Source organism: Bos grunniens, chromosome 15, assembly GCF_055505025.1.
Source record: "Bos grunniens cultivar Pamir isolate PY7600 chromosome 15, Bosgru_T2T1.0, whole genome shotgun sequence".
Lineage (NCBI taxonomy): Eukaryota > Metazoa > Chordata > Mammalia > Artiodactyla > Bovidae > Bos > Bos grunniens.
In genome coordinates, this window is record NC_141179.1 from 7,140,202 (window position 1) to 7,155,027 (window position 14,826).

The following is a 14,826-nucleotide window of genomic DNA, read 5'->3' on the forward strand; positions in this document are numbered from 1 at the left end:
GAATATTCGGGATGATTTCCTTTAGGATGGACTGGTTGGATCTCCACATAGTTTTAGGGACTCGCAAAGAGTCTTCTCCAGTACCACAATTTGAAAGCATCAATTTTTCAGCACTCAGCCTTATTTATGCTCTGACTCTCACATCTGTACATGATGACTGGAAAAACCATAGCTTTGACTATGACAAACCATCACTTTGGTGGCAAGGTGATGTCTCTGCTTTTTAATATGCTGTCTAGGTTTGTCATAGCTTTTCTTCCAAGGAGCAAGCATCTTTTAATTATATGGCTGCAGTCACCATCTACAGTGATTTTGGAGCCTTAGAAAATAAAATCTGTCACTGCTTCCACTTTTTTCTCTTCTATTTGCCATGAAGTGATGGGACCAGATGCCATGATCTTAGTTCTTTGAATGTTGAGTTTCAAGTCAGCTTTTTCACTCTCTGCTTTCACCCTCATCAAGAGGATCTTTAGTTCCTCTTCACTTTCTGCCATTAAAAGTGGTATCATCTGCATATCTGAGGTTGTTAATACTTCTCCTGGTAACCTTGATTCCAGCTTGTGATTCATCTAGCTCGGTATTTCACATGATGTACCTTGCATATAAGTTAAATAAGCAGAGTGACAGTAGAGAGCCTTTTCATACTTTTCCCCCATTTTATCTTAACTATCTCTTTAAAGCCCTTATCTCCAAATACAGTCATATTCTGAGGTACTGAGTATGAGGACATCAACGTAGGGGCTTTGGGGAGGGCACACAATTCAGCCAGTAACTTTCTATCATTCTTATTCTAACAAAACCATCCTAGCCCAAACTGTCTTCATTTCACATTGGACTATGGTAATAGTTTCTCCATGTCTTCTCAAAGCCATTTACAACTTAACAGCCATGGTGACCCTTTGATCTTTTGAAAATGTACATCATTCCCTTGCTTCAAAACTTATAGCAGTTTCCCACTGCACTACCATTAAATTTCAAACTCATTTTATTGGTGAAACATGAGTGATCTTTCTCTTTCCCAGTTTCAACTCATGTCACTCTTGTCTGTTATGATCTGTTCACAATGACTTCTGTCAATTCCTAGAACACACTAAACTCATGTCCCTCCCAGGGCCTTCACATATGCTGTATTTTTCCTGAGAACATTCTGAGAGTATCATTGACTTATTTCCTAGAAAACTCATACTTTATAATTACTTTATGTATTTTATAGTATTTTTTGTCACTAGATTGTAGTGTTTTGGAAGCTATGATTTTTGGGTTTCGTTTACCACTGTGTTCCCAGGGTTAGCATTGTGCCTGGCACTCAGTGGACATTAGATGAATGATCTAGTTTTCTAAGCATATCTACTGCTCTATTCAGTTCAGTTCAGGTGCTCAGTCATATCCAACTCTTTGCGACCCCATGGACTGCAGCATGCTATGCTCTCCTGTCTATCACCAACTCCAGGAGTTTACTCAAACTCATGTCCATCGAGTCAGTGATGCCATCCAGCCATTTCTCATCAAGTGGCCAAAATATTGGAGCTTCATCTTCAGCATCAGTCCTTCCAATGAATATTCAGGACTGATCTCCTTTAGGACTGACTGGTTGGATCTCTTTGCAGTCCAAAGGACTCTCAAGAATCTACTCCAACACTACAGTTCAAAAGCATCAATTCTTTGGCGCTCAGTTTTCTTTATAGCCCAACTGCTCTATTCAAGGAAGTTCATAATCCTACATGTTCTTTCTACCTCTATACCATAGCCTGAAACATTTTCTCTGCCTAGAAATCTTTCCCCCCAAGGTAATCCATAACTGTCCTTTCTTTTAAAATGTCCCTCAATTCCCTTCTCAAGGAGTCCTTTCATTATGAATCATCCTTGACTCTGATCTCTCTAGACTCCCTTAGAACTTCAGTGATAAGTTTTATATTTTATATGTAGGAAGTAAGCAGTTGCTTTATATGGAGGAAGTAAGTAGTTTTAAGCAAAATAAGCATTGTATTTTACAATGTGTTGAGGATAAAAGGTAATACCTGATAAAAAATTTGGTTGAATGAAAGTTAATTTATATTGTCATAGGTGGTTTCTATTTTACTACTACTTTCACACATATTTCTAGGAACAAAAAAGATAAGAAAAATAACTTACACATTCTATTTGTTATAGCTCAGTAACTTAGTTTTTTCTTTCTAAAAAAAATTAATAAATAAACAGGAATGATAAGTTTCCTTGTCATTGATAAGACCAAGACCACCTTGGTCTTCCCTGGTGGCTCAGATGGCAAGGAATCTGCCTGCAGTGCAGGAGACCTGGGTTGGGAAGATGCCCTGGAGGAGGGCATAGCAACCCACTCCAGTATTCTTGCCTAGAAAATCCCATGGACAGAGGAGCCTGGCGGGTTACAATACAGGGGGCCACAAAGAGTCAGACATGACTGAGCAACTAAGCACACAAGTTTCAACCTTACTGAAATCCAGTTCAGCCTGCCTATCCCAATCCACTTTAACATGTGTGCCAAGTCTCCTGACTTAAAGACTTACATTAGAGGATATCGGGTATACCAGCTTCTTGATCCCTGCCTCCTGTACAATGTCACAAACCTCATTCCATAGTTCATCAGGCACTCTATCTATCAGATCTAGGCCCTTAAATCTATTTGTCACTTCCACTGTATAATCATAAGGGATTTGATTTAGGTCATACCTGAATGGTCTAGTGGTTTTCCCTACTTTCTTCAATATAAGTCTGAATTTGGTAATAAGGAGTTCATGATCTGAGCCACAGTCAGCTCCTGGTCTTGTTTTTGTTGACTGTATAGGGCTTCTCCATCTTCTGCTGCAAAGAATATAATCAATCTGATTTCAGTGTTGACCATCTTGTGATGTCCATGTGTAGAGTCTTCTCTTGTGTTGTTGGAAGAGGGTGTTTGCTATGACCAGTGCATTTTCTTGGCAAAACTCTATTAGTCTTTGCCCTGCTTCATTCCATATTCCAAGGCCAAGTTTGCCTGTTACTCTAGGTGTTTCTTGACTTCCTACTTTTGCATTCCAGTCCCCTATAATGAAAAGGACATCTTTTTTGGGTGTTAGTTCTAAAAGGTCTTATAGGTCTTCATAGACCTGTTCAACTTCAGCTTCTTCAGCATTACTGGTTGGGGCATAGACTTGGATTGAATGGTTTGCCTTGCAAATGAACAGAGATCATTCTGTCGTTTTTGAGATTGCATCCACGTACTAGACAGGGATCAAGACCATCCCCATGGAAAAGAAATGCAAAAAAGCAAAATGGCTGTCTGGGGAGGCCTTACAAATAGCTGTGAAAAGAAGAGAAGCGAAAAGCAAAGGAGAAGAGGAAAGATATAAGCATCTGAATGCAGAGTTCCAAAGAACAGCAAGAAGAGGTAAGAAAGCCTTCCTCAGTGATCAATGCAAAGAAATAGAGGAAAATAACAGAATGGGAAAGACTAGAGAGCTCTTCAAGAAAATTAGAGATACCAAGGGAACATTTCATGCAAAGATGGGCTCGATAAAGGACAGAAATGGTATGGACCTAACAGAAGCAGAAGATATTAAAAAGAGATGGCAAGAATACACAGAAGAACTGTACAAAAAATATCTTCATGACCTAGATAATCACAAAGGTGTGATCACTGACATAGAGACATCCTGGAATGTGAAGTCAATTGGGCCTTAGAAAGCATCACTACGAACAAAACTAGTGGAGGTGATGGAATTCCAGTTGAGCTATTTCAAATCCTGAAAGATGATGCTGTGAAAGTGCTACACTCAATATGCCAACAAATTTGGAAAACTCAGCAGTGGCCACAGGACTGGAAAGGGTCAGTTTTCATTCCAATCCCAAAGAAAGGCAATGCCAAAGAATGCTCAAACTACCGCACAATTGCACTCATCTCACATGCTAGTAAAGTAATGCTCAAAATTCTCTAAGCCAGGCTTCAGCAATATGTGAACCATGAACTTCCTGATGTTCAAGCTGATTTTAGAAAAGGCAAAGGAACCAGAGATCAAATTGCCAACATCTGCTGGATCATAGAAAAAGCAAGAGAGTTCCAGAAAAACATCTATTTCTGCTTTCTTGACTATGCCAAAGCCTTTGACTGTGTGGATCACAATAAACAGTGGAAAATTCTGAAAGAGATGGGAATACCAGACCACCTGACCTGCCTCTTGAGAAATCTGTATGCAGGTCAGGAAGCAACAGTTAGAACTGGACATGGAACAACAAACTCGTTCCAAATAGGAAAAAGAGTACGTCAAGGCTGTATATTGTCACCCTGCTTATTTAACTTGTATGCAGAGTACATCATGAGAAACACTGGACTGGAAGAAACACAAGCTGGCATCAAGATTGCTGGGAGAAATATCAATAACCTCAGATATGCAGATGACACCACCCTTATGGCAGAAAGTGAAGAGGAACTCAAAAGCCTCTTGATGAAAGTGAAACTGGAGAGTGAAAAAGTTGGCTTAAAGCTCAACATTTAGAAAACGAAGATCATGGCTTCTGGTCCCATCCCTTCATGGGAAATAGATGGGGAAACAGTGGAAACAGTGTCAGACTTTATTTTTGGGGGGGCTCCAAAATCACTGCAGATGGTGACTGCAGCCATGAAATTAAAAGATGCTTACTCCTTGGAAGGAAAGTTATGACCAACCTAGACAGCATATTCAAAAGCAGAGACATTACTTTGGCAATACTTTGGCAACAACAGTCTGTCTAGTCAAGGCTATGGTTTTTCCAGTAGTCATGTATGGATGTGAGAGTTGGACTGTGAAGAAGGCTGAGCGCCGAAGAATTGATGCTTTTGAACTGTGGTGTTGGAGAAGACTCTTGATAGTCCCTTGGACTGCAAGGAGATCCAACCAGTCCCTTCTGAAGGAGATCAGCCCTGGGATTTCTTTGGAAGGAATGATGCTAAAGCTGAAACTCCAGTACTTTGGCCACCTCATGCGAAGAGTTGACTCATTGGAAAAGACTCTGATGCTGGGAGGGATTGGGGGCAGGAGGAGAAGGGGATGACAGAGGATGAGATGGCTGGATGGCATCACTGACTCGATGCACATGAGTCTCAGCGAACTCCGGGAGTTGGTGATGGACAGGGAGGCCTGGCGTGCTGCGATTCATGGGGTCGCAAAGAGTCGGACATGACTGAGCGACTGAACTGAACTGAATGCAGCTTTTACTCTAAAAGACACATACTTCTCTGTCTTTAATTCTTTCCTTTCATGTATTCTGTCTTTTTTTTTTTTTTAACTAGCGAAGTAGAGAGCAGTTGTCCAACCATGGAGTTGCCCACCAGAATGAATATATATTATCAAGGAAATATACAAAACTCAATGTTCCACCTCATAAAAAAGTCAGAACAATTAAAATAATAATTACCATTTCATACAGATTGAAAATAATAAAAATTATGAGTGTGTCATTTCTCCAACAAAACTTTAAGCCTTTTGAGAGTAACTGGGTATTTCTCTCATTGCTCCTCACAAATGTTATGGGTTCTAGAATGTAAACTCCCCAGTATAGACATTTTTGTCTTTTTTACTTATCGCTGTATCTGTAGTACCTAGAAGGGCCCACCCAGCGCATAGTAAGTAATCAATAAATATTTGTGAAAGAATGAAGAATATTAGTTCTTAACAAACATTTGCTGATTAACTGGATGACTGTAAAGCCTTCAGTCAGTTTTCAGAAACTTCAGACCTAGGTTTTTAAAGTTGTAAGGAGCAAAGTTGGTTGAGCATGGGCCAGGGCAGGCAGAATGAGCGATTTCCCCTCTCTGACCATAGCTTCCTGACACAGTTCCCACTTCCCAGTTCTTAGTGCTTCAAGTACCCAACCCTTCATAATTCACTCAGGGGCTAAGTTTTAGGGCCCATGGTTAATTTTTCCTAATGAGCACTCTATTGTCATGTACTTTATGATACCCAGAAAGGTCTCAATTGTTATTAACTCCGATCACTCAATTTTGTGTTTCAACAACTATTATAATCTTCTGTTTAACCTTTGGACCTTGAACTTTCTTCATGCCAATTTATAACCGACGGACTAATCTTTCCAGAGTACCACTTTCATAATCCTACTACCCTGCTCAAAGGTCTTCATGACTTCTCTACATCACCTACTTAAAAGATTTAAATTTCTTAGCTTTGTACCCATAGCCTTCAGTGACCAGGACCCCATTCCCTTGTCTTCCCTGTGTTATTACCCAGAACTCCCGGACAGAACTCCTCAGTCCATTAGTCCAGGTGTACTTACGTCCTCTTCAAATCACCTTGTTTTTCTATGTCTCTTTATTTATTTGCTTGCTCATGGGTCTTAAGAGTCGCAAGTTCTCTGTTATTCAGGCTAGGGCCCTTTTTTGAACATCCAAATTATAATTCTGTGAGCCTTCTCTCTTTAAGTTACTTTCAGAATTTCTGAAGAATGCTCTCAAATTCTGGAAAATCATTCTGTTGTTGCTTGCCACTATGGTTGTTTTTTTTCACCCCAGAAAAATCCTCCACCCTCAGCTGATCACAGTTGACTCTTTCAAAGCTGGCTTTCACAGACTGTTACTGTTCTCCAGGGACAATTTTGTCCCCAGCATGTTCCCAGGCTGCATATCTAATCCCACACAGTACAGCTAAATCCAAATTATAGTAGTTTGCAAAATCTTACAAAAGGCTTAGGAAAAGCGAGAGGAAATACTGCATTATTGATACTCCTGGTCCTTACTCGCCCACCCTTCACCCCCCTCACCCCACACCTGCAGTCACACTTCAAAAGCCAGCTTCTCTCCAGCAAGTGGACTCAATCAGGAAACAGATATTGAGTGTCAATTAAGTACCAGGCAGTGTGCTACACATTGGGGATGAACCAGATAGACACAGTTCCTGTTTTCAAGACAGATAGTAAATAAATTACTACAAATAATTGGGAAAATAATTCTAAGTATGCAAAATGCTGCCAAAGAAATACCTGGAGTACGATTTTAAGTCCTCTACATTCTCTAGTGGCCCCGGGGTAGGGGGGCCAAATTAGTAACGGTATAATCTGTAGAAAAGCAATTCTGACCTTAAGGAAGATAGTATTTTACATTATGCAGACAATTTAGCTCCTAGTTTTTTTAATTTCCTCCATGGAGAATGAAAAGAGCCAAAATGCATGAACACTTAAACTATGTTCTTGGTACCATTCTAAGCCCAATATATATTAATTTATATAATTTCCACAATAACCAATGAAGGAGTCCTACTATTTTCCCTGTTTCACAGATAAGACAACTAAGGCACAGAAAGATTGTAACTAGCTCAAAGTCACATAGCAGGTAATGGCAGAATTAAGAATCCAGGCAATCTGACTGCCAGCCCAAATTCTTTATTACTGGGCTATTACACCTCTCAATACAGAGAATTTGCATCATCTTTTCTCAACAGTGCATTCCTGTCTTCTGCCTCTGAATGTGCCCCCAGGGCCAGGCTGAGAGTGCCCCGCCACATCACACTTCTCCACCAACTGCACTGTTTCTCGTAGTTGCTGACAGCCCACAAGTTCCTCTGTAGAAACCAGAGGAGACCCTTCCTAGGTCTAGTTCACAGGGATCACTCATCTCTGAATTCGTGTACAATCACTGTGCACAGACACACTCTTACAGGTTATGTTCTCTACTAGGTTTACAGCAAGTGTGTTTCCCCAAAGTAAAGAGCACATGCCTTGTACAGAACTGGTACTCAGAAATATTAAGAGAGGGTCCCTGGGTTGTAGGGGTCTGTATGATAGGCAGCAAAGTCAGTGGCAAATGGACATTTTAGTTCTTGATTTTATGTTTTTTTATGATTTTTTTTTACAAAAGTCTATGGATATTAAGACCATATCTGGAAAATATTCAATAAACATTTAACATACCAAAGCATTGTGCCAAGTATTAGAAGTAAAACTGACTCTCTTTCCTGAACTATATACCTAAATTGCCAGCTGCCTTCCAGGTACAACCACAGGTTCAAATCCAAGACTATTATCCTGATCCCTGCAACTCAGAAACACATATTCCAAATGGCTCTTCCTCAAGGTTTCAGCACTTCTTGCAGGCTCTCCATCATCATCTTTGGGGTACATGTCAATCGTTAAAAATATCAAAGTTATATATTCATTGTATGATGGTAATGAGGGGCTTCCCTAATAGCTCTAGTTGGTAAAGAATCAGCCTGCAACGCAGGACACTCTGGTTCAATTCCTGGGTCAGGAAGATCTGCTGGAGAAAAGATAGGCTACCCACTCCATTAATCTTGGGTTTCCCTGGTGTCTCAGCTGGTAAAGAATCTGCCTGCAATGTGGGATACCTAGGTTCAATCCCTGAGTTGGGAAGATCCCCTGGAGAAGGGAAAGGGTATCCACTCCTGTAGTCTGGCCTGGAGAATTCCATGGACTTTATATAGTCTATGGGGTCACAAAGAGTTGGGCATGACTGAGAGACTTTTACTTTCAATGAGGGGACAGTACTAGACACCCTGTACTTTAATCATCTGCCAACTTAATAATACCATGAGGGCAACTCTCTTTGTTTATATAGCTCTTGGATTAGTGGTGGGGCAGCTCCAATTTTATTACATAATAAAAGAGTTTTCAATTATGCTCAGAACATTTTTATTTATTGAGAATTTAAGTGGGACAAATGAAACACAGGAATTGTTATGCTTTTCACAGTTCCAGAAACAAATCTTCATGCGATGAAGAAACATAATTAAATGAAACTTAAATTTTAAAAGCTAACGATTCACTTTAATGATTCATGGTTAGACATGTTTAGTTTTCTCCCACAATTTCAATCCAGAATTAATTGGCTTCTAAAATAAAATACATGGAATACTGAAGACTCACTTGAAACTTAATGCAACAAATATGAACAAGATTTTTAGTTCTTTGTGACTTTCTGTAAAAATTCCATAACTGTATTGGTGTAGATTACAATAGAGATAAAATCTCGTTCCTGTGTTGGTATTCTACAAAAATTTAAAGAAAGGCATCTTGGTATTTGTTTTCTTCTGCTCTGCACAGGTTTTTACATTTTACTTGAATTAACTTGCAGGGTAAATGTTTATCTGTAAATCAGTGTTAAAATAAAAAATTGGTAAAGCAAAAACAGTAAGTATAGATAACCTGAAAAAATATTAAGACACTTCCCCCATGCCGTAACAGTGGTATAAAACATGAACATGACGCTTGATAGGATCCACAATAAAGTAAGAAAATGTCTGTTCATGACTCTTTGTTGAAGGGTAGCACACACCAACAGAATCCTGAAAAAGATAAACTTTTTAAATATACAGCTACATTTAAATAATAATCAATACATTTAGGTATTATGTATTTTCTATTAAAATATCATGAAGCACATATCAAATCTTTAACAATAAGTTGGACAGCACAGTCTACTATGCCAACAACACATATATACTATGCACACATGCATACTTGACCTTAAGGAATTTATAATCCAGAGGAAACTCTATCTTTTAAAAAAGTGCTAATATAGAAAAAATAGTTTTGTATTTTTCTTCTATCTTTGCTTTTGTTAGAACATAGTCTGTACATACTATTTGGGCTGGGACTATGTTTCTTTTGTTTAACCCTGGACCCTAGCCCAGCACAGTAGCTGATACACAGTAGGAATTTTAAAAATAATTATTCAGTGATTGAATAGTTACAAACTGCTTCATATGTATAATAATATTTTGTGCAATGCTAAAATTCAAGTATCAGATTCTGTGATACAAAAACATTTATGCCATTCTTACTTATTTGTCCTATAAATTATGGTTTGACAAGTTTAAGGAACTGTGTTCTACCTCATCTGAGCTACAGATTTAGCTCTAAAAGAAGTAACTATTATTAGGCATGGATAACAGAAAAGCTGGGGGGAAAAGTTCATCCCGTTCTCCAAATACAGCATAGCTCATCAACTTTTAAGAGAAAACTATTAAGTTTATGTTAACTATGTTCTGTGCATACATGTATGAAGTAAAAAAATAAAAGTGTTAAGTTGTTCAGTCACGTCCAGCTCTTTGGAAGACCCCGTGGACTGTAGCCCACCAAGCTCCTCTGCCCATGGAATTCTCCTGGCAAGAATACTGGAGTAGGTAGCCATTCCCTTCTCTAAGAGATCTTCCCACTCCAGGGACTGAACCTGGGTCTCCTGCATTGCAGGCTTATTCTTTACTGCCTTAGCCACCAAGGAAGTGTATACACGGATATGTTCTATTAACCATGTCTCTCCTAGTTGCTAACTCCAGTTACAACAATCCTTTTAATAACAAGTAATTAAATTGATTGGCTGCAAATTTCCCCCTCAACACTTACATATGCTGTAACTTTAAAAATAGAAGAGGTAATTTGTATTTTCTTGGTTTGAGGATTCTTCCGAACACTAAAATAGGGGGGAAAAGGGAACATTTTAAAATTCAGCAAACACTAGCATAATACATTTAAGATACTGATCTCTTTTAGTACTTGGGTGTCCTCGTTCACATATAACATGGAAATATAAAATATCTAATTAAGTAGTTTGAAAAGGACGGCATCTGTGGTTTCAGCAAGGTTGACTGAATTGAAATTGCAGAAAATGGAATTTTTCAGTTAGAGGGTTTGAGGTCAGTTTGAGACTCAGATGATAAAAGCAGTCTCAGGCCAGAGAGAATTACTGACAAACAAGAATAGGTTAAAGTTAGACTTAATGGTAAACAGCTTAAAGGGGTAGATAAAAGCATACTAAAGACTTAAATAGCCTGAACATAAATTCCAGTTCTGTCACCAATTTGTTATTCTACTTTAAGCAAGATTAACCTTTCTGAACATTAGTTTCCTCATATGTGAACTCATGATACGGTTCCTTTTAGGATTATATGAGAATTAGGTGGAATAATATCTATGAAAACTATTTGTTAAATCATGTATTGCTAAATTAAAACCACTTTCTCTCCTAGCTCTTTCACTTATTCTCCCCACAAAAGATAATCTTTAGTAACACATAGTGCGGAAGCAAACTGAGGATTGGGGAAATAAATGACTTAAAATATATATAAATAAATACACATTAAATTTATAATGCTTTACAATCTGCAAAAAACCTTTTTATACTTTACTTCACATAAAGATCACACAACTCAGTGAGGTAGGCATCATTCTGCCCATTTAATAGACAATAGAACTAGAGAAGTTAAATGATATATTTAAGACATTCCAACTAAAAGTGGCATTTCTGGAAATAGAATGTAGGTGATAAGGAGTCCAGTTTTCTTTCTCTACATTTCACCTGTTTATCTATACTTACGCTATAAATTCATATGCATCAAAGGTATTGTTCATGTGTTATGTGTGTAGTTTAAATTTAAAGGAAGGGAACCCTCTTCACTTTGTCAGGTGAGATTACTGCTTTCCCTTCACTATGTATGTAAAAAAAATGGGGGCAAAGAGAGACGAGCAGGAAGAAGGGGGACTCTGGGGGAGGGTATGCACGTACATGTGTGTTTGAGCTTGGGTACCTGTTGGAGGTGGCCCACACGGACCATTTCAGGGTTTAGGGTTCAAGATTCTTAGGGAGTTTTCATCTCAAAAACATTTCACTAAGATTTAAACCCAGGAATCATGCAATTATATTGATTTCTATCTATTTCTGTAACATGAGTTGAGGTCATCTTCTTTCATTTCTTTTTTTTTTTTTCTTCTTTTTTTTTTTCCTTTCATTTCTAATGCCTAAGATACACTGCTTGACAGTTGGAGACTACATTTAAAACTTCTTGCTTATCATAGGGAAGACTATAACCACTACATATAAAACATTTATATATACCTATATGACCACCCAGATTAAAATACAGAACCTATCTATAGTTATATCTAATTTTAAATCTTGATCTGGAGGTGGTTATTTGGGTATAAACATATATAAAAATTCACTGAGCTTATGTGTACTACGATTTGTTGAGATTACTGTATGCAAATTACTCCTTAGTTTAGAAAAGTCTAAAAAAAAAAGAACCCTTGTAAATGTTTGTGCTTATCAGATGAACTCGGAGGAAAATTTAGTATTTGATACTACCTATATAATCACTTAACACCTACAAACACGTACCATAGATGTCTTACTTTTATAAAGAAACTGCATTGGTACATTATTAGAAGTTGGTTCTTAATAGATATAAATATTATTCCACTTTACTACCTCTGATCCTGTATTACTGTTACTTTAAAATATCTCTAAGACAATTTGTCTGATTTTTTATAAATCAAGCAAACTACAGTATTATCTGTCTTATATCTCATAAGAAAAAAAGAAAAGGAAATGTAAAGTGATATTCATTTGTGCCCTGGGGTGTTCTACTAACAATTGCATTGTATCAGATTTTTAGCACTCACTAAGTCACTCTCCAAAAACTGGTTCCAAATCGGGAAAGGAGTACATCAAGGTTGTATATTGTCACTCTGCTTATTTAACTTATATACAGAGTATATCATGAGAAACGCTGGGCTGGATGAATCACAAGCTGGGATCAAGATTGCTGGGGGAAATATCAATAACCTCAGATATGTAGATGACACCACCCTTATGGCAGAAAGTGAAGAAGAACTAAAGAGCCTCTTGATAAAAGTGAAAGAGGAGAGTGAAAAAGTTGGCTTAAAGCTCAATGGTGTGATCACTCATCTAGAGCCAGACATCCTGGAATGTGAAGTCAAGTGGGCGTTAGAAAGCATCACTACAAACAAAGCTAGTGGAGGTGATGGAATTCCAGTTGACCTATTTCAAATCCTGAAAGATGATGTTGTGAAAGCACTGCACTCAATATGCCAGCAAATTTGGAAAACTCAGCAGTGGCCACAGGACTGGAAAAGGTCAGTTTTCATTCCAATGCCAAAGAATGCTCAAACTACCGCACACGCTAGTAAAGTAATGCTCAAAATTCTCCAAGCCAGCCTTCAGCAATACGTGAACCGTGAACTGCCAGATGTTCAAGCTGGTTTTAGAAAAGGCAGAGGAACCAGAGATCAAATTGCCAACATCCGCTGGATCATAGAAAAAGCAAGAGAGTTCCAGAAAAATATCTATTTCTGCTTTCTTGACTATGCCAAAGCCTTTGACTGTGTGGATCACAATAAACTGTGGAAAATTCTGAAAGAGATGGGAATACCAGACCACCTGACCTGCCTCTTGAGAAATTTGTATGCAGGTCAGGAAGCAACAGTTAGAACTGGACATGGAACAACAGACTGGTTCCAAATAGGAAAAGGAGTACATCAAGGCTGTATATTGTCACCCTATTTATTTAACTTATATGCAGAGTACATCATGAGAAACGCTGGACTGGAAGAAACACAAGCTGGAATCAAGATTGCCGGGAGAAATATCAATAACCTCAGATATGCAGATGACACCACCCTTATGGCAGAAAGTGAAGAGGAACTCAAAAGCCTCTTGATGAAAGTGAAAGAGAGTGAAAAAGTTGGCTTAAAGCTCAACATTCAGAAAACTAAAATCATGGCATCTGGTCCCATCACTTAATGGCAAATAGATGGGGAAACAGTGGAAAGTGTCAGACTTTATTTTTTTGGAGCTCCAAAATCACTGCAGATGGTGACTGCAGCCATGAAATTAAAAGATGCTTACTCCTTGGAAGGAAAGTTATGACCAACCTAGATAGCATATTAAAAAGCAGAGACATTACTTTGCCAACAAAGGTCTGTCTAGTCAAGGCTATGGTTTTTCCAGTGGTCATGTATGGATGTGAGAGTTGGACTATAAAGAAAGCTGAGCACAGAATTGATGCTTTTGAAGTGTGGTGCTGGAGAAGACTCTTGAGAGTCCCTTGGACTGCAAGGAGATCCAACCAGTCCATCCTAAAGGAGATCAGCCCTGGGTGTTCATTGGAAGGACTGATGTTGAAGCTGAAACTCTTAAAACTCTGGTGACCTGATGTGAAGAACTGACTCATTTGTACAGACCCTGATGCTGGGAAAGATTGAAGGTGGGAGGAGAAGGGGACAACAGAGGATGAGATGGTTGGATGGCATCACCAACTGGATGGACATGGGTTTGGGTACACTCCAGGAGTTGGTGAGTGACAGGGAAGCCTGGTGTGCTGCAGTCCACGGGGTTGCAAACAGTCAGATCTGACTGAGCAACTGGACTGAACTGAAGTCACTCTCCAGGTACCATGGTTTTTAAGGATATTGGAACATAATTTCCACATAGTTCTTTTAAAAAATATGATTAGGGAATTCCCTCATGATCCAGTGGTTAAAAATTGGTGCTTTCACTGCTAGGGCTCCTTGTTGGATCCTTGGCTAGGGAACTAAGCTCCTGCAACCCTCATAGCACAGCCAAAAAAAAAAAAAATTGGATGTTAACAGTATGATTATATTAATGGTTTAGAAATAAAATAATATGACTGATTTCTTATCAATATCATTTGTGCTAATTTCTAAGGATTTGTCCCATATTGATTCTAAACGTCATGGTGTACAGACCATTCTAGCTAACTCTGCTCATTTTAAGAAACAATAATCCTATTGCTTAATAAGCATCAGAAGGCCATAATCTAAGCTGCTGCTGCTGCTGCTAAGTCGCTTCAGTCGTGTCCGACTCTATGAGACCCCATAGATGGCAGTCCACCAGGCTCCCCCGTCCCTGGGATTCTCCAGGCAAGAACACTGGAGTGGGTTGCCATTTCCTTCTCCAATGCATGAAAGTGAAAAGTGAAAGTGAAGTCGGTCAGTCGTGTCTGACTCTTAGCGACCCCATGGAGTGCAGCCCCCCAGGCTCCTCTGTCCATGGGATTTTCCAGGAAA

General features: G+C 38.8%; 1 protein-coding gene across 7 annotated transcripts in view; it reads right to left on the reverse strand.

Moving 5' to 3' along the window:
- Positions 1 to 8,614: 8,614 nt before the first annotated feature.
- The window catches only part of CFAP300 (cilia and flagella associated protein 300), a 29,296-nt gene continuing 23,084 nt past the window's right edge, over positions 8,615 to 14,826 (reverse strand). For 4 of the 7 annotated variants that reach the window (XM_086338898.1, XM_086338899.1, XM_086338894.1 and 1 more), the window contains 2 exons: positions 10,345 to 10,411; positions 8,615 to 9,284 (listed from right to left, as the gene is read on the reverse strand). In XM_086338898.1, the coding sequence (XP_086195024.1) occupies positions 9,156 to 9,284; positions 10,345 to 10,411 (196 nt within the window). In that variant the 3' untranslated portion in view covers positions 8,615 to 9,155. The remainder of the gene's footprint in view (positions 9,285 to 10,344; positions 10,412 to 14,826) is intronic. The other 3 variants (XM_086338896.1, XM_086338897.1, XM_086338893.1) reach the window with 1 other exon arrangement.